This window comes from Aspergillus piperis (assembly GCF_003184755.1).
Source record: "Aspergillus piperis CBS 112811 unplaced genomic scaffold BO85scaffold_4, whole genome shotgun sequence".
Taxonomy (NCBI): Eukaryota; Fungi; Ascomycota; class Eurotiomycetes; order Eurotiales; family Aspergillaceae; genus Aspergillus; species Aspergillus piperis.
In genome coordinates this window covers 1,037,470-1,063,757 of record NW_020291594.1, presented here as the reverse complement: position 1 = coordinate 1,063,757, position 26,288 = coordinate 1,037,470, and the positions used below count along the sequence as shown (strand labels likewise).

At 49.3% G+C, this 26,288-nt stretch overlaps 13 protein-coding genes and 1 non-coding gene across 14 annotated transcripts; 6 read left to right on the top strand and 8 right to left on the bottom strand.

Annotated features, from left to right (window-relative positions):
• Positions 1–1,469: 1,469 nt before the first annotated feature.
• BO85DRAFT_366544 (phosphatidyl synthase) lies at positions 1,470–2,876 on the top strand (the record flags this gene model as incomplete). The annotated part of the gene is made up of 2 exons (XM_025655785.1): positions 1,470–1,837; positions 1,916–2,876. 2 exons carry the CDS (start codon positions 1,470–1,472, stop codon positions 2,874–2,876), a joined length of 1,329 nt encoding a protein of 442 aa, XP_025518350.1.
• Positions 2,877–3,601: 725 nt separating this feature from the next.
• On the bottom strand, positions 3,602–3,979 carry BO85DRAFT_227211 (uncharacterized protein). Its single transcript, XM_025654750.1, has one exon. It carries the CDS (start codon positions 3,941–3,943, stop codon positions 3,683–3,685), a length of 261 nt encoding a protein of 86 aa, XP_025518349.1. The 5' UTR covers positions 3,944–3,979; the 3' UTR covers positions 3,602–3,682.
• Positions 3,980–4,255: 276 nt separating this feature from the next.
• On the bottom strand, positions 4,256–6,223 carry BO85DRAFT_392130 (lipase ROG1 family protein). Its single transcript, XM_025656834.1, has 2 exons — positions 5,839–6,223; positions 4,256–5,779 (listed from the first exon to the last, which is right to left on the bottom strand). The coding sequence occupies exons 1-2, from the start codon at positions 5,910–5,912 to the stop codon at positions 4,453–4,455; spliced, it is 1,401 nt and encodes a 466-aa protein (XP_025518348.1). The 5' UTR covers positions 5,913–6,223; the 3' UTR covers positions 4,256–4,452.
• A 311-nt stretch (positions 6,224–6,534) lies between these two features.
• rex3 (putative RNA exonuclease Rex3) lies at positions 6,535–9,060 on the top strand. The gene is made up of 2 exons (XM_025654749.1): positions 6,535–6,540; positions 6,593–9,060. Exon 2 carries the CDS (start codon positions 6,809–6,811, stop codon positions 8,777–8,779), a length of 1,971 nt encoding a protein of 656 aa, XP_025518347.1. The 5' UTR covers positions 6,535–6,540; positions 6,593–6,808; the 3' UTR covers positions 8,780–9,060.
• A 144-nt stretch (positions 9,061–9,204) lies between these two features.
• BO85DRAFT_366683 (60S ribosomal protein eL22) lies at positions 9,205–9,699 on the bottom strand (the record flags this gene model as incomplete). The annotated part of the gene is made up of 3 exons (XM_025655788.1): positions 9,205–9,331; positions 9,403–9,599; positions 9,664–9,699. Coding segments are annotated over 3 exons (360 nt in total), but the record flags the coding sequence as incomplete, so codon positions are not given.
• An 863-nt stretch (positions 9,700–10,562) lies between these two features.
• Positions 10,563–11,628, top strand: BO85DRAFT_446980 (DIM1 family thioredoxin-like protein). Its single transcript, XM_025659621.1, has 5 exons — positions 10,563–10,836; positions 10,908–10,941; positions 11,002–11,049; positions 11,162–11,404; positions 11,480–11,628. Exons 1-5 carry the CDS (start codon positions 10,756–10,758, stop codon positions 11,503–11,505), a joined length of 432 nt encoding a protein of 143 aa, XP_025518345.1. The 5' UTR covers positions 10,563–10,755; the 3' UTR covers positions 11,506–11,628.
• A 276-nt stretch (positions 11,629–11,904) lies between these two features.
• Positions 11,905–13,276, top strand: BO85DRAFT_446978 (translin). The gene is made up of 8 exons (XM_025659620.1): positions 11,905–12,069; positions 12,147–12,183; positions 12,273–12,326; positions 12,392–12,525; positions 12,590–12,695; positions 12,770–12,855; positions 12,927–13,076; positions 13,136–13,276. Exons 1-8 carry the CDS (start codon positions 12,004–12,006, stop codon positions 13,208–13,210), a joined length of 708 nt encoding a protein of 235 aa, XP_025518344.1. The 5' UTR covers positions 11,905–12,003; the 3' UTR covers positions 13,211–13,276.
• On the bottom strand, positions 13,211–14,520 carry BO85DRAFT_466942 (glutathione peroxidase). The gene is made up of 2 exons (XM_025662158.1): positions 14,045–14,520; positions 13,211–13,962 (listed from the first exon to the last, which is right to left on the bottom strand). Exons 1-2 carry the CDS (start codon positions 14,328–14,330, stop codon positions 13,451–13,453), a joined length of 798 nt encoding a protein of 265 aa, XP_025518343.1. The 5' UTR covers positions 14,331–14,520; the 3' UTR covers positions 13,211–13,450.
• Positions 14,521–15,378: 858 nt separating this feature from the next.
• Positions 15,379–15,758, bottom strand: BO85DRAFT_330830 (CTAG/PCC1 family protein; the record flags this gene model as incomplete). Its single annotated transcript, XM_025655441.1, has 2 exons — positions 15,379–15,649; positions 15,718–15,758. Coding segments are annotated over 2 exons (312 nt in total), but the record flags the coding sequence as incomplete, so codon positions are not given.
• A 664-nt stretch (positions 15,759–16,422) lies between these two features.
• BO85DRAFT_485561 (uncharacterized protein) lies at positions 16,423–17,306 on the bottom strand (the record flags this gene model as incomplete). Its single annotated transcript, XM_025663334.1, has 5 exons — positions 16,423–16,463; positions 16,515–16,568; positions 16,623–16,694; positions 16,743–17,063; positions 17,123–17,306. 5 exons carry the CDS (start codon positions 17,304–17,306, stop codon positions 16,423–16,425), a joined length of 672 nt encoding a protein of 223 aa, XP_025518341.1.
• Positions 17,307–20,138: 2,832 nt separating this feature from the next.
• Positions 20,139–22,125, top strand: cdcA (phosphoprotein phosphatase CDC14; the record flags this gene model as incomplete). The annotated part of the gene is made up of 3 exons (XM_025658559.1): positions 20,139–20,184; positions 20,297–20,831; positions 20,883–22,125. The coding sequence occupies 3 exons, from the start codon at positions 20,139–20,141 to the stop codon at positions 22,123–22,125; spliced, it is 1,824 nt and encodes a 607-aa protein (XP_025518340.1).
• Positions 22,126–23,041: 916 nt separating this feature from the next.
• On the top strand, positions 23,042–23,113 carry BO85DRAFT_t84. The gene has a single exon. It is a non-coding gene; the product is annotated as a tRNA-Gly (tRNA).
• A 166-nt stretch (positions 23,114–23,279) lies between these two features.
• On the bottom strand, positions 23,280–24,358 carry BO85DRAFT_415760 (HD domain-containing protein). Its single transcript, XM_025657711.1, has 3 exons — positions 24,170–24,358; positions 23,847–24,075; positions 23,280–23,752 (listed from the first exon to the last, which is right to left on the bottom strand). Exons 1-3 carry the CDS (start codon positions 24,306–24,308, stop codon positions 23,497–23,499), a joined length of 624 nt encoding a protein of 207 aa, XP_025518339.1. The 5' UTR covers positions 24,309–24,358; the 3' UTR covers positions 23,280–23,496.
• A 219-nt stretch (positions 24,359–24,577) lies between these two features.
• On the bottom strand, positions 24,578–25,835 carry BO85DRAFT_466939 (phytanoyl-CoA dioxygenase family protein). The gene is made up of 5 exons (XM_025662157.1): positions 25,535–25,835; positions 25,302–25,476; positions 25,208–25,248; positions 25,030–25,162; positions 24,578–24,974 (listed from the first exon to the last, which is right to left on the bottom strand). Exons 1-5 carry the CDS (start codon positions 25,706–25,708, stop codon positions 24,715–24,717), a joined length of 783 nt encoding a protein of 260 aa, XP_025518338.1. The 5' UTR covers positions 25,709–25,835; the 3' UTR covers positions 24,578–24,714.
• Positions 25,836–26,288: the final 453 nt, after the last annotated feature.

Genomic DNA, 26,288 nt, shown 5'->3' with positions numbered 1-26,288 from the left:
AGGAGACTACGACTAGGATGGATGAATGTAGGTTCGTGCATTCGGTAGTCGGTCCGTTCCCTTTTTCTTTTCTTTTTCCCCTCCCCTCCATCCCTGCCAGTCTGGTTTATTGCTCAGGGCGGGAATGATCTCGATGGCTTGGGGAGGTTACAGTGTAGAATAGCTGGAAAGTAAGGCCACGAGGAGGCGTCATTGGCGCTGATGAAGACCGGGGGGATCGGGTGTGTTTTGGGCATACAAATTGCACAATTACCGCTTACATTGTACTATAGTTCCTCGACTGTAGGGATAGATAGGGTGTATAGTGGTATAGTATAGTATAGTATAGTATAGCTGTATTATGTATTATTGGTGTTGAGAGTAAACTGTAAACGAACCGGTATTGTAACTGATGTCAAGATGTCTCCCGCTGCCGTCTTCCTCTCTCTTCTTCTCTCTTCCTCATTTGCTTCCGTGCCATGATATCAGTCCCCGAACTTGATCGAGGATCCGAATTCACCCATTCTCGTTTTCGCCGAACGAGTGGGTTTCATCCGGTTTTTCTTGATGGATGGATGGCGAGTAAGTTTTTGAATCACCCATTCCAAGCCCCCCTCCCTTTTTATTTTATTTTATTTTATTTTTGTTTTTCCTTTTGCACGGTACCTCTCGGGCGTGTCTTTTGACTGCCGGTGCCGGGTTGGCGCCTTGACCGTCCCGTGGAGCGAATCACAGTGTCAGCCTCTCCATCATCATCTAATATGGTCAAGGATTCTTCTTCGATATGTATGGCTGACTGGCTTCTACTAAGTTCTCAGACGCACCACTACTAGACACTATGATCAAATAGGAACAATTCAACTATGTTGTAACTTTGGGTGCAAGTGGGGTTCGAACAACCAGAAACTGCAACCGTTACTGAGAACAAAACTTCCAGTTCACCAGTGAGAATGAGTCTTTTGTTGTCCCGACGCGGTCGATGACGGCGCCACGGGCTGCATCACCCAAGGGAGAATATGCTAGGCGTCCTCCACCGCTTGCTCGTTGACTCCTATATAATGGCTCTAGAATCCCATTGTCTGTCAAGAGGTGGCCCCTCTATCTCTCCAGACTCCTCTATACTCTCCACTGTATCCATTTCTTACTTTGGGCTCCTTCATCTGGTGTATCATACTTCTTCTTTCTTCTGTTGCTTGCTGCACATAATCAATTCCCCTGGGAACTTGATCTTCTGTGTAGTACATTGTCTTATCAGTGTACATCCTTGCAACGCCAATTGACGTGCATTGCTTGGATTCATTGATCGTCTTGCTTTCCTTTTGGTTTACTTGACCTCGCGTTAGCCGAAAGACGTTGCCCCTGAAGATCGACTGACGTCGTTGTCGATTGTCCTCCACATTGACCGATTCTTGTTCATATCTTGGGTCCACAAAAGATCCACTCTTCCATTGTTGCCACCCGCCCGAGATCCACCACTACCACTATCCACAATGACAACAGCCGACGGATATGCTACCCCACGGGTAAGCCGGTTGTCGAGCCTGGACGCATCCCAGGCCGACCTCTACGGCGGTCCCAGTGTGGTCGTTCCTCCTAAACACTTGATGGCTTCTACCATTTCCCATGAAACAGCCATGGAACTGGAAGCGGCCAAGCAGCACTTTGACGAAGAGGTTTCCTCCGAAGAAGGCTCTCCTCGAGTTGCTCCTCCTGTGACTAAGAAGGCCCTCACCACTGCCGATGACTTTGCCTTGGCCTTTGATATTGACGGAGTCCTTATCAGAGGCGGTAAGGCTATCCCTGAAGCTGCCAGCGCGCTCAGGTATATCAATGGAGAGAATCCGTATGGCATCAAAGTGTATGTATCGATACCCTCTACCGTACTATAGCGGTGCACCTTTCTAAATGGTAGTCCATGTGCTGACTGCTCTACCAGTCCATACATCTTTGTCACAAACGGTGGAGGCAAGACAGAGGAGGAACGATGCGTTGATCTCAGTCGACAGCTTGAGCTCGAAGTCTCACCCGGCCAATTCATCTGCGGCCATACCCCGATGCGTGAGATGGCCGAAAGGTACCACACGGTCCTTGTCGTTGGTGGGGAGGGCGAGAAGTGCCGTATTGTAGCCGAAGGTTACGGCTTCAAGGATGTCATCACCCCTGGAGACATCATCAAGACTAGACAGGACACTACACCATTCCGGAAGTTGACCGACGAAGAATACAAGAACTCCCGGGTCCGAGACTTCTCGAAGACGAAGATCGAGGCTATATTTGTCTTTGCTGATAGTCGGGACTGGGCCGGTGACCAGCAGATTATCCTCGACGTTCTAATGTCCAAGAATGGCCACCTAGACACCCGATCCGACTCCTTTGACGAGGGCCCGCCAGTGTATTTCTCCCACAACGACGTGGTCTGGTCCACCTCCCACGAACATGTCCGCATCGGCATGGGAGCTCTCCGAGCCTCCCTCGAGGCGCTGTACAAAGCTGTCACTGGCAAGGAGCTGAACACGATCGCCTTTGGCAAGCCCCAACTCGGCACATACCAATTCGCTACGCGGTTGTTGCGACAATGGCGCAAGAACACCCATGCCATCAACAAGCCACCCAGCACCGTGTACTTTGTGGGCGATACCCCCGAGTCAGACATTAGAGGCACGAACGAGTTCAACGAGACCAGTGACGCCGACTGGTTCTCCATCCTGGTCAAGACCGGTGTGTACCAAGAGGGCACTATCCCTCGCTATCCACCCAAGAAGACTTGCAACCATATCCTAGACGCGGTCAAATTTGCCATTGACCGCGAGATGGCCAAAGAGAAGAAAGACGGGTCGGCTTTGGTTGACGATGTTGACTCGGAACTTGAGCTAGAAGCGGGCCTTCTGCCCAACTGATTCTCTTTTCTACTGATGGTAGTTGGATGATACAGTTGTGGTGCATGTAGATTCCTATCATTCTTGTTTACTATTACTTTTTTTTATGGATACCTCTATGCTATGAATGTATGACAGATATGTATTTTTTTTGAGCATTGGGTTTACTATATTCATCTTCTACTACACTTTTACTATTCTTAGGAGTTTCATCATACAGATTACTACCTACTTCTTCCTCTAGCAGCACCTCAACCCATTAGATTACTAATAGTAAGCATTTGCCGTAAACCCGAAAGTAGCATAACGAAAACATGGATACAACCCCCCTCGTCCCCTGTATCAGTCCTCTACAATAGAATGGGTAAAGAAATACTCAAGTACCCACTCACCACATCCACCCTACCCATTGAATCCTACCACCTCGGCCTATCCACTACCTCCCCCAATACCTATCCAACCCAAGAAAACACCATACTCAAATCAAATACTTGTGTAACAACGCAATCCCAACCCAGTCAGTCTAATAGTATTCGTTCACAATCCAATCCCATCCCACCACAAGCCGAAACCGGCACTGCAAACTTCCACACAAATCTCACGGAACATCCCAATAAGGCAACTCCGATAACTTACACGCCCCATACTACCACCTAACCACATTAAACATCCCGAATAAGGTTAGTTAACTTTCCTTACTTGTGTGGTTACTGGTTAGTAGTATACCCCCCTCCCCCTCCCCAGCACTCCGCTCTCCCCTCTAATACTACAAGATAATATAGTTATAGTATCCCATCCGTGCATAAGGTAGCTAGTTAGTTACCTAGCTAGCTAGCTGCACGGCAGACGTCAGATGTAAGAAAGTAAGTAAGGAGAAATGCGGGGGAAGGACAGAAGGGAATAATTCCGAGCGCGAGTGGGGGTATTTTCTTATTCCATCCCTTTCCTTCTTTTTTAGCATGCCATGCGGTTATTTGCAGGATATGCTGCATTGCATAATATGTCTGATACGTAGTTGTGGGTAATGCATCTCTGCTTCCGCTGGGTTCGGGGTTCGGGTCTGGGGTACATGATGATTGACATGGCATGAATGAGTTACGGAGTACGTACTCCGTGCTTATGGACATGTGGTGGTGGCTGTCAGGTGGGGGTGTGTGTGTGTGTGGGTGGGTAATTGGAGGGAAGTTTATCTGTACTGGATGTACTTAGTTTACGGAGTAGATGGATGCTCGACTTACTTGCCTAGTTGGGACCTACTGTTATTTGTGGTGTTGCGCTAGTAAGGGAGGATGCTTTTGGGGAGGAGGGGGGAATGTGGGGCTATATGGGGGATCTGTGTGTTCGATACGGAACGGAGTACTGCGTCTCTAGTATGTACATAGTGTGGCAGGGGAGCGGGTAGGATCGGTTATGGCTTGTGCATTGATATTAGGGAGCTGTATTTGGTTTAGGGTCTATGTATGTCTCTTCTTCTGTATAGTGTAGGACGGAGTACAGTGAGGCGATGGGGGGTGATGTGAGTGGGGAAAGTCTATTAAGTGGTGTTGCATGGGCAGCTGAGGGTTCGTGTAAGCTAACTATATCGGCCGGGCAATCGTCAAAGCTCGAAAACTTGATCGAGCCAGTGCTTGATGACTATTTTGCCTTCGTCGAATCCCGGCTTGGGCATACGGACGATAATCGCTGCGTGGCTGTGTCGGTGATTATGAATGTAGACCGGGTGCTTTCGGAAGCCCACGGAGTTCAGTGACTCGATGATGGCGAATTGATCCGGTGTCAATGCGAGGGTTGGAAACTCTTGAGGTTCTTGGCTTTCGCGGGCGAGTAGCGGTTCAGAGGCGCTGTCGGGGCTGTCCTCGCGGATGAGCGCATTGCTCTTGCTTTCGCTTGACCTGGCTCTCCTTGCGGATGCCACTTGTTTCGTTTCGTCTTTGCTCTCGTCCAGGTAATCCGGATCTTGGTCGGCAGCGGCGTGCTCGAATGCCTCTTCTACTGCGTGCTGCACGCCTTGGACGACAACCGGGACTCGGTAGCGTCCGAAGACGGTTCCCATGGGTCCTTCTTCATGAAGGCGGATTCGTCGTTGGCTGCGGACGGTTTGAATGGCGGAGTTGATGAGGAAGATAGGAAAGCCGATGAAGAGGATGGTGGTGAAGAGAAGCTGGAAGGGGGCTTCTGTGAGGTATGTCATAAGTTGTTGCTGTGCTTGGGGAACAAGTGAAAGTGATTCTATGCGTTTCTTGTCTGACGGTAGGATATGCCTATCAGAGTCGATCACGACCGGATCATAGCCCTTCACGTAATTGATGCGGACATTGTCCGGCTCATGGAATGGGTTGGTCGTCGAGATTGCCGTGGTATAGTATATTGTCGACCGGTCGTTGACAACGTTCGCATATACAGTACGGTGCCTGAACTTCTTCAGGGCTTTTATGAAGATGCTATCCGGGTCGGCTAGCACGCTGAGCAGCGGCTTGCCCGAATCGCGAAACGTGTCGATCATGAACAGCTGTTTGCCGGATATAGATATGGTGTGAGGCCCCACGTTGTTCCAGAGAAAGCCCCAGGCTCCTTTCTGGGGGTTCCGAACGCCGACATGCGGCGACGCAAACGTGGTGAAGTTCACTGGCTCAAGCTTATCGAGCCATCCCCGAGAATACAACAATCCCAGCGCATATCGAGCCACAAGACCTCCAAGCGAGTATCCCACCATGCTCAGCTTTTTAATATGATGCCCGGCTGCTGCCAACTCCTCCAATGCTTCTTCAACCTCATGTGCCACGCGCTCACCACCGACCTCGATGCCATCGTAGGTAAAGTTGCCGGCGTTCCGCTTCGCCGAAAGAATATGGAGACGGTCTTCGCTGTATCGTTCCCTCAGCGATGAGGTGACATAGTCCAGGTGGGAAGGGTTTCCCCATAGTCTACCATGAGAATCTATGTCAGCTAGTTTCAGCAGGAAGTTCGGGGACTGAGAGCTAACCCATGTACGAATACACAAAGGTGGTCGGCATTCCGCGACGTCTCAGTCGGCGGGTGGCCGTTATCGAGCTCCATAGTTGGCTGTGATTTGTGTCGAAGCTAGTGTCAACGTGCTGCTAGGCTATACGGAGTAATTGTAGCCAGATCATTCAACATCCTCTTAAATACTCCATTGACTCACGGCCAAATCCTGAGGTTGGAGGCTGAGTATCTGCTGGCTGCTGTCAGCCTGTACACCATTGGCCCCTTACTAAGCCACGATAAGGAAACGTCATCGGATGGATGCCTGTTCTGGACGGTCCCCGCCCTGCTGAAGTCATCACCTATCCATCTTTTAGATTTCTCCATTACGGAGTATTGTGTACACAAATAATGTTGGTATTCAGAGAGCCTAACCCTCTTACATTGACTGGTGAGGCCGATGGGCAATCGTGCAGCTGCAGGTGCTTGTTTGCATGGTTTGCATGACCGCATCCCGATCCGCCGCTTCAGCTTCGGCTTCAGCTTCGGCTTCAGCTTCAAATCCCGAACCTAGCTTAACTCCAGGAGGATCTCCTCCTTGTTCCACAACCGAATCGTCAAAGCTTTTTCCTAGCCGAATAGCCCAATAAATTTATCTCAGATCTGAACTGGTTTTAGCGAAAAGGCACTGCGGTACCCTCAAATCTTTGTCCTCACGACAGTGGCTGATTAACTGCCCATGGCAAGCATAGTCTCTGGATGAAACAGATGTGCTCGAAGCTCATATAATACAGTCTTATAAGCTTTCTGAGCCGTATCGGGTCTGTAACCGACATCGTGGCTAATACACAGCTCCAAGCAATTCTTTCAGTTCGTCTGTATGTTTAGTACGTGCTGCGAAGCAACGCAAGGCATGAGTGAAATCTTGTATACCAGCTATATACTCCTTTCTTCATCTACACCTGACTTTTGTTTCTTTACTGGGAAACTTTTGCTAGCCTACAATCACAATGTTTGCACCACTCGGTCTATTCAAGGACATACCTTGTCCTGAGGGGCAAAATTGCTTGCTCTTAACCTGCATCTTCTCTCACCGAGACGTCGCCTCCAAATCAGCCCCCCAAGGAGCCCGTCAGAGCACCGATGTACCAACGGCAGCCCAGGGCGACCCGGGACTTACGTCTGGCGAAACAGCCGTGAAATCTAAAGTACAAGCCCCGGGTGAAGAGAAAATTGCCAAGTTAAAAGACAAGGCAGCGTCGTTGCCTTCTAAAGCAGCTTCCAGTCAAGGTCCTGTGCCAACAACTTCATCGAACAAGCCATTCCAGACCAATGGACAAACCAATGTCAAACTCCAGTCTTTATCCAGGGAAGTCACGCCTCCGGCAAAGCCAACATCTTCATCAGCAAAAACAAGCGCACCCGGCTCTCGAAAACCTCTCCCACCAAGGCAAGCACCACGAGAAAGCCTGAACCCTCGGATGCTAACGAAAGCACCTGCCCCGCATGGTGTGCGTTTGGCTATCCTCACAAAGCTGCATGCCGGTATGTCTGCTCTAAATGACAAGTTGGCCAAAGACAAAGAGAGCCAGGACAGATATCTGGTCCTTACGCCAAATGAGCTTATAACAATGGCCTTGGATGAAGAGGAAAAGACCGCGAAAGAAAACCCAAGCATATACTCCAATGTCATCAAGCTCCGCATAGTAAAGCTGTCGAAAATGAGCAAGGAAGACTGGGCCAATGACGTGAAAGCCCATCTCAATGAGCGGTATTACAAGATTGCGCCCGGGCCAGAGCAGTCAAAGCCGAAACCTCTTGACACTGGGCTTAGTCCACAGGAGGAGATAGCATTGGCGGGCAAGCTTGTGACACGACTGGAGGGTCTCGAGCAATACGGCTACGTTACTAAGCCTCCAACGGACGCCGAAGTGGAAGGTGCCAGGAAAGGTGTTATTGAATCCAAAGGATGGGAAAAGTGCGATCGATGTGGAGGAAGATTTCAAGTCTTTCCTGGTCGCCGGGAAGATGGAACTTTGACGACGGGAGGACAGTGCACATATCACCCGGGTAAACCTCTCTATCCGCCCAAGAAGAAGACCGATCATATTACAGGGCACAAAGATGCGTACTTCTCTTGCTGCAACGAGTCGGTAGGGACTTCTGCTGGCTGTACCAAGGGCAAGACCCATGTCTTCAAGGTATCGGAAACCAAACGACTCGCCTCAGTACTCCAGTTCCAGAAAACCCCGAAACAATCTGCCAAAGGACGGCTGCCGCCAGTCTGCTTCGACTGTGAAATGGGCTACACAACCCTAGGATTGGAGCTGATTCGGTTGACCGCTGTTAGCTGGCCGCAAGGCAAGACACTCTTGGATGTCTTGGTCAGACCCATCGGTGAAGTCTTGGACCTGAATTCGCGATTTTCTGGTGTTTTCCCAGAGCACTACACGAAGGCCATTCCCTATGGCAGCTCTGGCTCTCAAGCGAATTTACCGTTGGATGACGGGGAAGTAGATTCGCCTCCATTGCAGATTGTCGAGTCGCCTGCTGCAGCCCGGGCGCTGCTATTTGAATGTCTTCAACCAGATACGCCACTCATTGGTCATGCGATCGACAATGACCTCAATGCCTGCCGCATCATTCATCCGACGATCATTGACACTGTTCTATTATACCCACATCCCCGGGGCTTACCTCTCCGTATGAGCTTGAAGACTCTATGCCGGAGACATCTAGATCGAGACATCCAAACTGGAGGCAGCAGCGGCCATGACTCCAAGGAAGACTCGATCGCCACGGGCGATCTGGTGAGGGTCAAGGCAGCGGAGACATGGAAGGTTCTCAAGTCTAAAGGCTGGCGCATACATAACGACCAGCTTGTGCCTCCACCAGGCGCCGATGCGGAAGCTGCGGCTGCACATGGAAGGCTTGGATCAGGAGCGGGCCAAAAGCGGAGCAGCTCGGCGTTAGGAGATTGAAGGCACAGCTATCGACGCCATTGATTACTTCTAGTGATACCCATTTTATACGTACTCAAAATTGTACACCATGCAACTACGTAATTTACAACAGAACATAATTAGGTTCGAGTGATAGATTGCTCTATTCAATCATGTATCTACCAGTCATAACGTCATGAGTAGAGGTAGCCATAACGAGCCAGAGCAGCAACAGAGCGTCCACCTTTTCAGGAACAAACATCTCCGAGCCAACCACCAGTCATCGCCAAAGCGGTATAGGAATCCCTCCTTGTAGAACACATCTATACCCAAACCAGACATCCAAGTGATAACCCTCAATTCAGATATCGCTCCCAGTTATTGGCAACCCCCTGACGCGAGCACACTTGTCATCCGGTCATTTTTGGAATTTTTTTGGTTGTTGTCATTCCGGAAGGAGTAATTTACTCCTCATCCTCCTCGCCCTCGTCGTTGACGACGTTGTAGAAGCGGAGCTCGTAGACACCCTTGGAGGTGGAGACGACACGGAGCCAGTCACGGAGCTGCTGCTTCTTGAGGTACTTCTTGGTGCTGTTGAAAAATGCAGGTTAGCACAAACTTTGCACTGTTGGTACTATTTCAGGGAGGTGAGAGGAACATACAGGTACTTCAGGTAGCGGCCAGAGAAGGGGATGTGAGCAACAACCTCGACCTTGCCGTCACCAACCTGGGAGATGACGACCTTGTCACCGAGGTTGCCGACACGGCCCTCGACCTTGATGCGGTCGTGGAGGAACTTCTCGAAAGCAGAGAGGTCGAAGATCTTGTCGCTCACGGGCTGAGAAGCGTTGATGACATACTATTAAAAAATGCATAGTTAGTTAACTGTAAAATATTTTCTTGCGATTGCGATAAGCACATACCTTCTTGGTGACCTTCTGGGCCTTGCGACCACGGGCCTATTGTCCGAGAAAAAATAATGATTAGCCTACTGTTCCATAATGTCGGATCCCCGAGGTTTATTCCATGAAAAAATATTTTATCTGGTATTTTCAACGCAGATAATACATCTTCATGAACATGGACCCATTCGGGGAGAACAGCAAAGCGGTTTCAAGGAAGGAAACGTACAGCAACGGGGGCCATTGTGACGGATGGGAGGGGGTTTTTTTGAGGGGATAGAAAGAGGGATTAGCTGGTCGCAAAGAGGTGTATATCCTGCGCCTTGGGGAGAGAAATTGTCGAAGGTCGATGGAGATGCTCGAGTCGGACAAGTGCGTGTCACTAATCCGTTTTCGGTATGTGGATAGGGCTTTCAGTCCGCTGATTAGGGCAGCTTTTTATCATCTGACTGAGTGAATGGCTGGTCCAATGAGAGCTGTCTTAGTCATGGTGGTAGTTCTCGCTTGTTGGCCACCTCAACGGCACTAGCCGGTGTGTTGCGCACGGGCCACTTGGCAAATTCTATATAAACCTCTCGCGCCCTCCGTCTTTTAGAATTTTTTTCTTTTCTTCTCCAGCTCTCTTTGCCTTTTGGCTTAGATCAAGTGTAGTATCTGTTCTTTTCAGTTTAATCTCTGAAAGTGTTCTAAGGAACACAACATTGATTAATCTTATTTTTGCACCCCGTGGCGAGACCTCTGTGCTTGCGCATGTCTTGCTGCACAGTGTCATCGGGCTTACACTATCCCCGATCGACGCGAACAACCCTTTTTTCATCAATTTGGTCGGCTTGTCCGACTGGTTGGAGAAGAAAGTGCGATGCAGTAAATACTTCAATTATAAAATTTATATATAGTATCCCAATGACTTGTAACATATAGAGCATTTGGTTAGAAGCCTCATCCGAAACTTCGAGAAGTAGCAAGCAAAGCAACTTCTTCGCTGCTACCCCCTCATCCACGTGATCTCTATCAACTACATCACTTGCAAGTTGCAAGAACACCAACGATTTCCTCTCGATAACACCAACTAGAAGTGCTATACATAGCGTTAAAGGGCCATAAGTCATTATCATGGGTTCCGTCGTTCTCCCGCATCTGCGTACGGCCTGGCACGTCGACCAGGCTATTCTCTCCGAGGAGGACAGACTTGTGGTGCGTATACATATCACCAAGTCAAGCTTGGTCCCCGACCATAGCAGATGATACTAATCAAATCTGTATAGGTCATCCGATTCGGTCGCGATCACGATGTTGACTGTAGGACATCACGACTCTCTCTTTATCAGAACAAGACAGTGCTAATACAGTGAATTGTAGGCATGCGTCAGGATGAAGTCCTTTTCAAGATCGCCGAACGAGTGAAGAGTACGTCAAGAAATTCTTAATCCATTTCTCTTTCCCATACCACTTTCTTCGAAAGAGGAAAAAAATAAAAGAAAAAATAAAAGGAAATCTCAGTGACTAACTGCCCAACCAGACTTCGCTGTCATCTACCTCTGCGACATCGACGAGGTACCCGAGTTCAACACGATGTACGAACTCTTTGACCCGATGACCATCATGTTCTTCTACCGGAATAAACACATGATGTGTGATTTTGGCACGGGTAACAACAACAAGTTGAACTGGGTGCTTGAAGACAAGCAGGAGATGATCGATATCATTGAGACAATTTACAAGGGTGCGAAGAAGGGACGTGGTCTGGTTGTTAGTCCGAAGGGTAAGTCTATCTATTTTCTTGAGTTGGTTTTGGTACTGGCTGGATGGTTTGGCTGATGCATGATTTCTGCTGTAGATTACTCGACCAGGTACCGCTACTGATTGTCGTGCTTGTTGTGGGGTTGGTTTTGTTTGAGTTTTGCTATGACTTATGAATGTGTGGGCTTTCTTAGAGGCTCGTTAGGTTAGAATTAAGATGAATATGATGTTCTCTATCACTAGTGACTGTTGCTTGTATTTAGGAGAAGCTGTATGGTGGGGTGTAATTTGCTTTCGTAGTGGCATTGCAGTTAAGTTGAACCTGTGAAGGGCGCTACTAATAGTAAAATATAAACATGATAAAATTCATTAACATTCTCAGTACCCTTTAGTGAAGCTAAACTACTCTTCTGCAGTAACCTATTCACCCATCTTCTCTACTGGTAGTCATCCGCCGTGATATAAAACCCAAGCCAAAGCGGCAGAAAACCTGCCCCACAATTTCTCTTTTCAGCTTTGTTTCCCTGACGTAACATTCATCAACATCTCTCCCGCAACACGAATCCCAATCAATTTAGTATCACTCACCACAACACATCAGATAATAGACAAAAAATCAAGATGATCGATCACAATATCTTCGAAGACCTGCAGGCCAAGATTGACGAGGAGGCTGCGGTCCGCGATGTAAGTTGACCCGTGCCCGCGCCAAGCGCAGAAACAAACCCGAAAGCAAAGTGCCGTTGTGCTAACGAAATGTACAGGAACTTCATGATATTGTGCAGACGCTGGCTAGGAAGGGTATTTATTCCTCTATTTCGTTTTCTCTCAAATATCGCATGGGGGGAATCCTCAATCTGAGGAATTCGCTTGGCTGATATTCTGGATAGGCAGATCAACCCAGGCTATTCTGTCGCGGGCTCATTCTACACCCACTGATCAGTGTATGTAACACTCTTTTCTCCATCTATCTGAAGGGGTATTCAAGGGATATAGCTAATAAGAACAGTGAAACCCGTCCTCGATGACGCAACTAAGGAAATCATCGCCCAGAGGGATGAAGTATCTCGGTTGAAGACCGTGGCAGACAAGCACCCGTTTTACAAGTACAATGGTGTGTGGACGCGCGAGTTGCAGAATCTTGTGAGTTGTTCTTCTTTCTATTGTAGATGGTGAGTAACGCAGCTAATGGCCAACCAACCAACAGGTCTCATCCATCGAGCTCTGCGCTTGGCTAGGCGGACTGGAAGAGTACAAGACGAACAGCTCTTCTTCGTTCCTCACGATTGAAGAGGTTGGGAAGTTCCTGGGTGGTACGTTCTCTCTGTCTATCTCCTATCTTTGAGAAATTCAGAGTGTGAACTTCATTCTAATGATAATCTTTCAGTCCCCGTGAATCTCAAAGAACAGGATGCCTTCCATCTCACAATTGAGGAGTATCTGCTTGCGCTGATTTCTATGGTTGAGGAGTTGGTCAGTCACCCCATCCCCGGATATTGGTCTGCTATTGGAATGCATTTTTTTGCTAATAGAAGATGTGACAGGCCCGTCTGGCTGTCAACTCGGTCACTCTCGGTGACTACACACGGCCAGTGCAGATTGGCAATTTCATCAAGGATCTGTTTGCGGGATTCCAATTGTTGAATCTGAAGAATGATATTCTGCGGAAGAGGAGTGATGGGATTAAATACAGTGTAAGTTTTGATCTGTGGAGTTGTGGATTAAGGGATACTAATGCGGTGCGGTGGTACAGGTCAAGAAGGTGGAGGATGTGGTTTACGATCTCTCTTTGCGCAATTTGATCCCCAAGGGTAGCGCTGCAGCATGATTTGAAACACGGAGAATTAAATTAGCATATGAACTGATATGAAATATAACGACACTGTTCAGAACATGGCAGTTGAAGCGTTTCGTTTCGCAACACCAATCGCCTAGCGTAGCGTAACAGCCATTATATAATACTCAGTATAGTATAAAAGACAGCAGCAGCAGCTACTGCTGCATGGTATCATCCCAACCAAACACCCGTCCTCTCACACAAATATAAGATAAATATGATATCACACTCTTAAGCCGTCGCCTCCTCCTTCTTCAACGAAGCCAACGTGCCCTCCTTCTTCGCCTTCTCAATCTCCTTCAGAATCGGCTCCTCCAACGACTCGGGCTTGGTCAAACTAGCCCAGCGACCCACAACCTTTCCTTCAGCCGAAATCAGGAACTTCTCAAAGTTCCACTTGATGCGCTTCAGACCCAACAGACCGGGCTGCTGCTCCTTCATCCATGTCCACACCGGCGCGGCCTTGTCGCCATTCACGTCCAACTTGCCCAGCACAGGGAATGTCACTCCGTAGTTGATCTGGCAGAACGACTGAATTTCGTCGTCGGTTCCGGGGTCCTGGCTTCCGAACTGGTTGCAGGGGAATCCGATGATGGTGAAGTCTTCCGGGTGCTTAGACTTGATGTCCTGGTAGAGCTTCTCCAGGCCTTGGAACTGAGGCGTGAAGCCGCACTTGGAGGCGGTGTTGACGACGAGGACGACTTTGCCTTTGAGGTCAGTGAGGGGGAAGGGGGAGCCCTTTTCTGTTGAGCGAGGAGGGGTGGTTAGTTTCGTATGAAGTTGGGGGTGGGGGTTAAAGGAAGTAAAGGAGGGTGAACAACGTACTGTCGACAGGCTCAAAGTCGTAGAAGGTAGTCGCAGAAGACATGGTTGACAGTAGTCTTGGTGAACTTGACGAAAGCGATGGTGGAGAGTGAATGCGCTGGAAAGGAAAAATGTTCCGGTGGCTTGATCGCAGTGATGTCGCAAGGTGATATGGACCAGTAGGAGCAGTAGTTCTGATAAATCGGACTGGTACCAGGGAATGCGCAAGTAGATATGTAGTTGATGAGGTGAGTCTCGACCTTGAGGATGATAAATCAGTGAATGGGATGATCGATGACAAACGCATCAGCGACTAAGAAGAGAAGAGCAGAGAAGAGGGGGTCCGGCAGTCAATAATCGTCGCAGGCGCAAATCCCAAAGAGGAACAGCAACGAGAGAGAGGGGGGAAATGGAACCAGATGGATCGGGAACAAGAGATTCCGGAACCCGAACCAGTATCGATGTCATCATTAGCAGAAAATGGCCTGAATGATTGCGGGTCGATCGATACGGTTTCGGGCCAAAAAGTGGCTTGGGGTTTGTTGCACGTGTAAATTCCCGTTATAGCGCCACCGGCGCTTTTGCTGCTTTGGGTTTGGTTGCATTTATGGCGATTGTGGTTGGTTGAGGATGCAGGGTTATTATGCATTATGCACAATGGAATAATTGATTAGTGATCGGATGATATTGGGTGTTTTGATCAGTGCACTGGTGGTTCATTTAGGAATTCCAAATACTTGAGACTCAAGGTGGATACAATATATTGTGAGTTCTGGGGTTTTAAATTAAGGCATGGTCATCATGCACGGCTATTGGAGCTTAGTGGCATTGGCTCTTTTAGGGACTGGGGCACCGTATAATCTTCGTATCTATCCGTTACCCTTGCCAGACTTCATTATGAGAAGACACAGCATTAGTGATATATTCATTCTAGACCCTCACACCGTACAATGCGGCAGACCACATTCCACGCTATCCACATATGACCCAACCCGCTATACACACTCCTGACTCAATTCAAAATCAAGCCCCATCACCGAACAAACCCACACCACACACACACAGGTACGTTGGTGGTTGGCTCCATCCACGGTACGCATATCACCCATCCACAACTCCCCGGACGCGGCTTGTCTGCACCGCGAGGAACATCCGGTATCCGTGTTCCGTCCGAACGATCATGGCCAGCGGCAAAATACCGATATAGTCTTGATCGACCCAATAATCGGGCACATCTAACCCTCATGAAATGCCCCTGGTAGCGTGTAGCATAACGTAGCACAGTAAACCTCGCATTTGCTTTTCCAGTCTCCATCTGCACTAAGACAGACCCATCATTTCTCATCATCCGCATCTAGAACATCCACGTCCAGTTCTTCCATCACTCCAAGCACCACTGCCAGGTTTTCCATAAAGCCATTCACAGAGACACGCAGCATGCGATTCGTCGTCGCGCAGTAGGTCGTCTCCAGCACAGTTTTGGCCTCTTCGTCGGCGGTTTGCTCTTTCATCGGCGTTGTCAGGGCGAAACTGCGCTTCACGAAGGGGGAGAGCTCGGTGTCAACCTCGAGGGTGCGCAGGGCGGCGGACGCCAGGCGGTTGGTAGGGAGAGGGAGAGAGATTGTTCTGTTGGGATTCGTTGTTGGTTAGTGGTGTTGAGGTGATATGCCCAAGGGGAGTTTGGCTCTTCTTACAGGGTGTAGGGGAATTCGGAGGGGATTCCGTTAGATGCCATGGTGATATGCGTATGTCTTTCTAAGAGAGTAAGAGGTTCAAGTGAGTTCAATGCAACAGCAACTCGAATTCGTGTATTAAAGAGCGCAACGCTGGGGAGAAAGATTGATATTGAGGCGGGGAAAGAGTGGGATGTGCGATAAGGCATGAGTAAGCATTGCGGCCTCAGGCTACAACGAGTGTTATCATAATATGGCCTGGCGACGTCTGCCAGCCTATTATTTCTCGCACGAAGTATTGCAAAGCATTTCAGCCACTGTATTATAGTTCAGTACGGAACATTTGTTCTGAGTAGCCAGGTTACGCCATTGCCAATATAATTTGGAGGGATCAGAAACAGTGGGTTAATCATCGAGCAATTTTATCCATGCTATTTATAATCATCTGTTTACTTTCCTTCATCGATTACGAGGCAGCAGAATGAGTGTGGCTTCAAGACATTACAATTATTCTGGTATCAAAGTATATATACGGCAGGCGGAAGTCTCCCAAGGCTGCTCTCCTCGGCCAACAGAGAAGATACGCTCGAATGTACAACAGAACCGCTCTCCCACAAAGTCATGACTTCGTTAAGGTTTCCCCGGTCGAAGGTTTCCATGACGCATCACTGAACATAGAAGTGTAGGTCGTGGGAGAAGGCAGAAATTGTTTGAACGGGTCATCCTTTACACAAGGGAAAGGACGGACTGAAGGTTGGCAAGACCTCCTAGGCCATTGTCAGCGATGTTTCCTTCGAGATTTCCTTAGATCAACTTACCGTTCTGGCTGAGGAGGTCCAGGACCTTCTCAAGAGCGCCGGCGGTCAGGTCACCTTGGAAGAGTCAGTATGCTTACCTTTACCACTCATACTCAGGATTTCACTTACCGCTCTGGATCTTGGCGACAAGGGTCTCAGAAAGACCAGAAAGGTCAGTGATGTCGCGCTTCAGGTTAACAGCTGGTATAATCTTAGCTATTGGACATCTATCTGGACAATTGTACATACCACTAGAGACAACACCGCTGGCTGCTCCCTTGACAGTGCCGACGGCTCCACCAGCCGCGTTGACAACAGGGGAGGCGACCGAGTCGACAGCACCACCAACTGTCTTGACAACAGGAGAAGCAACTCCTTCGACAGTGTTGACGGCTCCACCAGCAACGTTTCCAACAGTGTTAACAGCACCGCTAGCAACACCCTTAACGGTGCCAGCGGCATCACCAGCGATTCCGACCACAGGCGTAGCAACGCCACCGACAGTGCCGGTAAGGTCACGCTTGTTGGAAGGGAGCAGCTGGGTCAGCTTGCCTTCGATGGTGGAAAGTTCTATATATTTCATCTTAGTGGGTCTCCCTAGCAAACCTTCACGGCCGTAGATAGCATACCGTCTTTCAGATCAGTGAGGTCGGTGGTAGCGCAGCCAACAAGGCCACCGACAACATTGTCGACTTTTCCGAGAACGCCGGTCAGCTGGCTAAGAGTGGACTGGACGGTAGTATCCACAACCGGGATAGCGGCGGCAGAAACACTGCCAGCGAGGGCAAGAGCAGCAATTCCAGTGAACTTCATTGTGATGTATTGTTGACTTGAGGAATAGGATAAAGAAAGATAGTGAGTGTATTTGTATTGTAGTTGCTGTTAAGGAGCGAATGAGGGTTTGGAGATTTAGAGAACGACTGATAGTGAGCGAAGTGCTTGGGAAGAGAAAGGACAGCAACTGGGAGGACACTCCATTAAATAGACAACACTGGAAGAAATTTCGTGCTGGGCTTTGATTCAGGGGAAGTTGGCAATGAAGCTGACTTCCATATCCATCGAATCGGGCACCTTAGGAGCTCGCATGAATGAGGATCGACATCGAGATCCAATGACACCACTCCGTCGTTTCAGATGGGATGGTAGAACGCCATTCATCCGATGAGCTTAATCCAAGCCCGCAAGCTATCAAGAAGATAGCAGGCAAAGTTGATGCCAGCCTGCTCTGACCATATGGGTTTACGTCGCATATAGAACCATACTCATTCATGCAGTATTGACGATGCAGACGGTATCCGTTCATAGGTGCATATTATGGTGCTGAAAAGTGTTGGTGATTATTTGTCTCTTACATCGTAGTATGCCATGACCAAATTTCAGACAAGAATCGATAGTGCTTGAGGTGGGCGGGTATGAATTGACCTCTGTCCCTTTCTCCTACCGTGGGATAGGGTTTCAATAGTGAAATGTTAAATGGTGCTCCACTTTGAATGCGATTGCCGATGATGGTCAAGACTGTTGCATTGGCAGCACTGCGGAGGTTAATGTCTGTACCTCATCAAACCTCCGTGGGCAGCGTGGGGCTCGCCCAGAAACCCCGCGGAACCTTATCCTGTATATTCCTGTTCTGTTCAGCATGGTGATCATTGACCCCGAAGTTTCAAAGGCTTATAGTCAGCTGTTAGCTCGGCGAAGTAATCAAAATCCTGGTCCCAGTCGAAGGGAAGCTTTCGATAGGAGCAACTCTCTGAGCAGTTTACTATTAAACGCGTAGTCCTTTTTTGTGTAATTAAGCAAAAAGGAGTTTGAACACGGCGGCGCGACGAAATCAATACCAGCAATGGCAAGGTGATGGTGTGCAAGTGATTTAGGTTCGCAGAAAAGCCAGCCGCTGTCTGCTTGCCAGGTTGCCAGGTACGTACCTCCATCCCTGTCGATCCGATCCACCCACTACATTTTCGAGAACCGTTGTTGGGCAGAGCGATCAGCATAACGATAAGGCGCAGATTCCAACCGCAATCGGCTTGCTAACCACCCATACGCTAACCGAGTATAGCCTCCCCACAAAATATCATTTTTGAGACTGCCCATACCATACATCATTCGTGTTCGCGGTAACTCAATGACCCCATCATCGACACGAGATTCAGACGAAAGTATCCATCGGCAAGCACCTCCGGTACCTGACCACGGTCGGAAGGGCCCTTCGTCCAGTACCGAGCAAAGCTTTTTCAGGGAGTGATCGTATGTCCTGGTTGATGAAGTACTCCATTAGTCCTGTTAGAGAGTTACTAGTCAGGTACAGGACGGCTTGGCTTGAGGTGCACGATGGGTGACGTCAGAGTCTTAGGAAGTTTCGAATGACCAAGTCCACACCAGTGACTTTTTCCCTCTGCGACGTGCTGATGTGGGCGGAGTATGTGTGTAGTGGTAGGGGTAAGCAACACTAGACTGAGCCAAGTGAGGTGTTAATGTGGAAGGATCAACAGGTAACCTGAACTCAAAAGGGTCAGCGGGAACTGCAGCCTTTGCAATCAAACGAGCAAACAGAATTGTCTGTATTTCGTCATCCCCAATTTTGCGTAGCTCTCTTTCAATAGTAGCTGCTGTATCTATATTTCTAGCCCATTATCAGAATCACTTATATCAGTGCTGCGCGATTTTGTGAAGTTTTCGTCTGTTAGTACCATCGTGGCGTATTGTTGAAGACATATGTGGTCCATTATATATATATATATATATATATATCGACACGACAAGCTTCAGACAGGTGAAGTAAATCCTGGTCACAATTGCAGCAATGAACACAGCAGGAATGACAGAGAAAAGTTTAAGGGAGGGCTGGCTGAAGAAACAATCCGGACTGTGAGACCTTCATACTGATGAGGGGACCAAGTTGATGCGACAACCGTCCTGATACCAACAACAATGGCCGCAAAACAAACAAAGGTCACGGGCTGTCACATGGTTAGGGGTGCAAATGTTTGTGGCTGGTGAGGACGGGTGTGGCGGACCGTTTGTTTGATCGGTTTGCCTGTGGGGAGGCAGCAGAAGCTGACTAAGATGACAGTCCCGTGACGGTCAGGGACATCACCCGGAGCTACGGCAGCCTGAGGCACCAGACGTTGTCCTGTCAACGGCGGCCGCTAGGCCGGATCAGGGGAATCACAACATAACAGCAGCCACTGAGCGTGCATCGCAGTTGCCCCCCAAAGCAGACTCATCGGCCTCGAGCCTATCTTCTTCTCGTGCGGCCAACTTTTCCCTCACTTCCTCTCCTCTCTCTTCCCCTCACGCTCCGCACTGTCGGTCTCCAGCCTCTACCGCTCCCTGTCCGGGCTCGTGTATATCTTCCTCCTCCTCCCCTGGACTTCCTCGTGCTATCCTTACCCTATCGGCACCCGTGTCTTATTCGCATCACCTTTTGTTTAGGAGCGCCAACAGATCAGATCATGAGCATTTAGTCCAGAACTGTTATTTTGTTTACTTTTCTATCAATCGACAGAGCTCCTCGACTCCTCTCAGTTGCAGCATTGCATCTCTTGACAGGTTCATCTTGTCAAGTATCTCCTTCCCTCATTCCTCGGACTACACGTTGCCCCCATTAGCGACTATTGTTTTGATTGTCGCATCGCCCAAGTCAAGATGGCTACCAACAGTGGTTATGGGCAAGTGATTGAATATATTCAAGGTTCGTTAGCTTCCTGCCATCGCCCATGAGCATGTTGGATCAGCAACAGCTGGAAACTACATCGTCAGTGGAAGTGTTTATGTGCAGCTTGCTAAATGTTCGGGCAAAACAGATCGTCTCTACCTCGCCTCCTACGATAACCCTCCCGATGCACGAACCCCATTTCCTTATCCCCTAGAGCAGCCGAGATCACCGTCCAAGCGCTCTGCGAGGGCTCAGCCTAGCACTCCTAGCAAGAAGCGCAGTCCCGTCTATTTCACAGTAGATGATGTCTTATTGTACAACTCATTCCATGCCGATTTCGGCCCTCTACACATCGGTCACTTGTATCGGTTCGCGGTCCAGTTCCACGAGATTCTTGGGGAGCCTGAAAACCGTGATCGTGCAGTGGTGTTCTACTCTAAGACGGATGCACGAAGCCGTGCTAATGCTGCTTGCCTGGTTGCCTGCTACATGGTCCTGATCCAGGCCTGGCCCCCGCACCTCGCTCTGGCACCAATTGCGCAAGCCGATCCTCCGTACATGCCATTCCGTGACGCAGGCTATAGTCAGGCAGATTTCATCCTAAACATCCAGGATGTCGTCTATGGTGTGTGGAAAGCTAAGGAGCAGTCGCTCTGTAGCCTCAGGGACTTTAGTCTTGAAGAGTATGTATAATACCAATTGGCTCTTATTGACTCTACTGACATCTTCTCTAGATACGAAAAGTTTGAGCGTGTTGACATGGGTGATTTCAACTGGATCACCCCGCAGTTCCTCGCTTTCGCCTCGCCGCAACACCAACCGATTGCGCCAATCCCTCAAAACACGCCCGAGTTCGCAGCGCTTCCATCCACCGTCTCTGAAGTCCTTTCTTCAAAGCTACCTCTTCCTTTCAAAAACGTTCTGGCGCACTTCTCATCCCGTAACATCGGCCTTGTTGTGAGACTGAACTCCGAGTTGTACTCTCCGTCCTACTTCACGGCTCTGGGCATCACCCATGTTGATATGATCTTTGAAGACGGAACCTGCCCTCCCCTGCCACTTGTCCGTCGCTTCATCAAAATGGCACACGAGACGATCTCTAAGAAGAAGGGCATTGCTGTTCACTGCAAGGCCGGTCTGGGACGGACTGGGTGTTTAATCGGCGCGTACCTCATCTACAGATACGGATTTACTGCCAACGAGATCATTGCTTTCATGAGATTCATGCGACCAGGCATGGTAGTCGGTCCTCAACAGCACTGGCTACACCTCAACCAGGGCTCTTTCCGCGAGTGGTGGTACGAGGACTCGATGAAGGAGAAGCTGGCTCAGATGCAGGCTGCTCCCATCACTCCTGGACGGCCATCTACCAGACAGCGGGCCAACGGACCTGTCGCCACGCCGCCGAACAACGGCCATTCTAAGCGTGCTGCTCTTGGGGAAATCGACCACAACGAAGGAGCTGGGGCCCCAGCGGAAGAGTACCTCCCCGCACCCACTCCCGGACAGCCTCGCAAGTCACACAGAAAAGACTCCCGCCATCACCCCTATGCCCGTACCACATCTGGAAGCTTGGTTGTCGACAAGGATGGCAATAAGAATTCCGAACAGACCAGCCACAGACACCACCGTCTCAGCAACGACAGCAGCGAGAGTGAAGAGGAGATCCAATTGCGTATGTTGGCGAAGCGTTCCTCCAGATCCCCTGTCGCATCCCCCAGTCAGCGGTCCGTTAGTTACTCTGCTACGGTAACCGCTAGCTACACCCTGAATGACGATGATCGAGAGAATTGGGGCGATTCTGCCGCGTATGCAGCACCGAAGACTCCTGTCAGCACCAAGAGTGGCAGTGGAGCGATTGCAGTAACAAAGGTTCGGACGAGCCCCAGGCGTGCAACAGACACCAGGAGTGAGACGAAGGTTCGGAAGGCTAGCGGCCGCGTTGGCAGTGCTGGAAGTCCCACGCGGGTGAAATAAACGCCTCACCGGCGCAGGTATACTTCTTTTCTTCTCCGCGCTCTTGAGCCTTTTCAGATATCCTTTTCTTCATTTCTACTTTTTGCCTATTGTTGCTGCCGGGGTATAATATGTGCATAGTCCCGCGTATTTTCTCTTCTTTGCTACCTGCGCTTTGACTTTACCCTTTCTTTTTTGGCAATTCTTCGGTGCGGTTGTGGGTGTTGGGTTCTGGTGCAAAATCCATGGGTCTGGGTGTGCGTGTTTATGGCGTCTGGTTACACTGTTGATGGTCAAATGATATCTAGAAGTTGGTCTGGAATACACCAAGTCTTTGACTGGCACATGATGTTTAGAGTGTGTCGAGTGGCTGTTATCGATCAAACGCGTTTCTCTGTACGTTTATGATCTACGTCGATATGACCGATTCGTTATGACCTGTCTCTGTGGAATGGCTGCTCCGTAAATACTTTGTCAATCTTGGCCATTGTAGCAGGAAGCTTCTCGCAGACTGCTCGATGTCCACGCAGGTAGTAGTTTATCGATCGGCCCTCACTACCCTCATATTCAGCGATGTAACGAACCACTTGATTTGGCAAGGAAATTATCCGCATCGCACTATCTCTGTTAGAAAGCAAACAGTTGCATGTCGTCGACTGCGAAGCTATGCCACCTAAAGCAGTATACAGCAGCTACTGCCCTCTACCACGGCCGTCCGACGTAAGAGAGGAACCGATCGGTTCAGCTTCGTGTCCCTGATGGCACTAAACAAATCAAGCCTTGCAAAAAGCGATATTTTACCCTTTTGACTGGCATCTGTCGAATTTAGTAGTACTGAGTGTGGTGTTTGCTATTCTATTTCATAGGATATTGACATTGAATACACATTTGCAACTATGGAATATCAATATAGAATAGACATCATTTATAACAACAAGCATTGTTAGTCTAACGGTTATGATACTCGCCTTCCAAGCGAGTGGCCGGGGTTCGACTCCCCGACAATGCATCTTTTTTTCTTCCGCTCGGACTACTTCCCACCGTCCTGCAGGGCGCTTTTCTTTTTGCGACAAAGCGTTGTTTATGGAAATGGGGTTTAATTATAATATTTCATTTTTCCACTGCATGCATAAATGGATACACTGGAAAGGCTCTTTATCTCGTACTGCTTGGTTATTGACTTGTGTCGAGGGGTTGAAGCTTGTATGTTTGCATGCTAATCCTACTTTAGGATACAGCCACGCTTCTCAGAAGTTGAGAATTATAACTTTAATCACAGGATAGACACCTCTCCCAGATATTTCTCACTGTAGTCATCGCCATTATACACTATGCCTTTCATTCTAGCCCTAACAATCCTTCCTTACCATAAATCATCAAAAACCTGAGCATCTACCCTAACAAAACCCCCTCCAAATGCACCCGAATCAAATCCCGATACTCCCCCGCCCTCGGCGTACTCTCCTCAATCCCCTGCACCTTCGCCGCATCATCCCAAAGCCTCAACTTGACCATCCCATCGCGCAACGGATCCCTCTCGAAGGCCTCTAACTCTGCGCCCTTGAATGGCCCGCCTTGGAACTCGAGTGATTTCTTCGAAGCAGATGATAACGTCTCGTAGTATGCTTTGTCTGTGGCGGTGAGATATCTACCACACTCATTTATCTTCTTATCAGCTTGACGCTTTGAGCATAGTCGTAGAGAGCAGGAGTGGGAGTTGTGATGAAGTGAAGGAAACGTACCGCTTCGCAGGAACATGACTCTCGACTAACCGACAAACCTTCTCACTGAAACCCAGTGAACGAAGGTATTCCGCTCCGATAGTCTCGTGGCCCATGCGGCCGACATTCTCGGTACTTTTGTTATCGTTGTTGGATTTCAGGTTCATCCGGACTTCCTTCGTGGATGAGAGGGGGATGATCTGGCCGATGTCGTGGAGGAGGGCGGCGAGGATTAGTTCGGGGGATGCGCCTGGAAGAAGTGGATCTTATCAGTCCAGTCGGTTTCTTTTCTTGTAGTGATGGTTTGGTCTTCGAATAATGGTGTGGAGTGGCTCTTTTCGTACCTGAATTCTGGGCTTGGTGCGCGGCTTGTAGACAGTGTTCGAGCTGGCTGATGGATTCGCCGATGTAGTCGCCTTGTCCGTATTCTTCAAGGGAGGTTACGAGGTAGGTGGCTTTTTCGAGGGGTGTTTGGGGGATCATTCTGAGGAGTTGGGCAGGGGGGAGGTGTGTGGAGGTGGTTTGCTCTGAAGGGGGGGAAATGATGTGGATGTGGGATGAGTGACCAGGGGGAGAGGGGTTTTATAGGAGCGATTTTCTGCTGGTTTCATGAACCCACGTGCTTTCGCTTTTATTTGGCTCATTATGAAAAGCCGAATCTGTTTATGAATATAAAGTCTATCTTGAAATTTTTGGGATTTCTTGGTTGCGTGAACTAATTAATTATAGCTGTTGCTATGTGGTGAACAATCGTTTGATCTACATGGTTTACTACATGGTATAGACTTGCATTGTAGAACACCAGTCTATCGACTCCTTCCTTCCAAATCTTTTCTTTGCCCGTTCTCAACAAGCTATTCATTCATAAACATTGCACCCTAAATTTACGCTACGCAAGTACCGGCTGTTGACCCTCGACCGTCAGCATCGGGGAGCCGTAGCCATACCGCATTCTGCCCTCCTCATACGTCTCTCCCTCTTTCCGCATGTGCGTGGCAGGCCACAGCTTGCGGCGATCCTCATAGTACTGATCGTGCAGGTCACCCTCAGCCAAGCGGTTGTATGTGGCGTAAATTGCGCGTCGGTCCTTGGAGCTGGTGTTGGCGCCACTCTTGTGGGCAAGGTAGGAGCCAAAAACGAGAATGTCACCTGAGTAAACTGATGGTTAATTTTTTGAATTACGGTTTTATCAGGACAAACATACCCGGTTGTAGATTGCAAGGCGTCCATGTTTGGCTCTTGACCCAGCCAGGCTCAATGCAGCGGTCCTCTCCAAGCGGTACCTCCATAAGGTGACTGCCGTCGACCACGTCAAGTCCACCATTCTCTGAGGTCATCTCGTCAACAGCAGCAAGCACCGTCAGGTGCTAAATTTCCTTGACGTGGGTGTATGCATTGGCGTCGATATGAGGAGAGAAGCCACCTGCTTCGTATTAGCTGCTCCTCTGCCAAGTGCAGCAGATGTAGATTTCTTACCACTACCAGCGAGTTTGTAGTTGATCTTCTCCTTGAAAAGAATCATGTCCTCAGTAGCGAGCTGACGGAGAACGCTCAAGATGCGCTCACCACGCAGAAAACTATCGAAGCCAGCATGGGAATTGGCATAGTTCTCTGTGCGGCAGAGGACCCTTTTGCCTTCGGCATTGACTTCCTGCAGCCGGGATAAGTTCGTCAGCCCGCTGCTAAAAAGGAAGACACTTGGGTCTCACCTCATAGGGCATATAAGAGGCATCTGGGGTCCTTGGGAGGTCGTGAACTTCCTGAGTCCACTGTTGTAGGACTTTGGTCTCAGGAACATTAAAGAAGCCATGAATGAGCAAGTATCCTTTCTCCTCGTAGAACTGGAGTTGTTCCTCCGTTAATGGGTAATAGCTGTTATCCATGATACCAGCCTTAGTATGATTGGACTAAAACTTTGGTTCAAACTGCAGAGAGCACATGTCCTTTTCCCCGACCGAGATTGGGGCCATCGCACCCATAAATCCTCTAATGCGAGCCTCCTTGCTCGTGAACGTTACTTCCAGCTGCTGACCTTCATATGTCACTATGCCGGGCCGGTGCGAGGTCCGTGTTCCAGAGTGGGGAATGTCGGAGCACAAGGCAGAAGTATCAGCGAGGGGTTGCGCAGAGGCCAGGCACGAGACAGGCTGATCCTTGAAGGTATCTCGAGGCATAGAACCACTCAGGACGCGATAAAATGCCCATGTGCCCGGGACGAGGCGCTATCATAGGGCGCGGGCCGTCCTGATAAGCCCCGCCGGACTACGGGCCTGCTTGCTTAAGCGAGGCGGAGATCCCCGCCAGGGCCCTGCCTGGACTGGGTATAGTTTGTTCTTTCTGTTACATTAGATAGACCTCGCCAGAAACTCTCCGCCTGTTGTACGAAAGGTGGGTTCGTCTGCCAACAGCGATGCAACACTATGTATCTCGTGCGAGCCATGCCGGCTGCTATTGGATAGCATG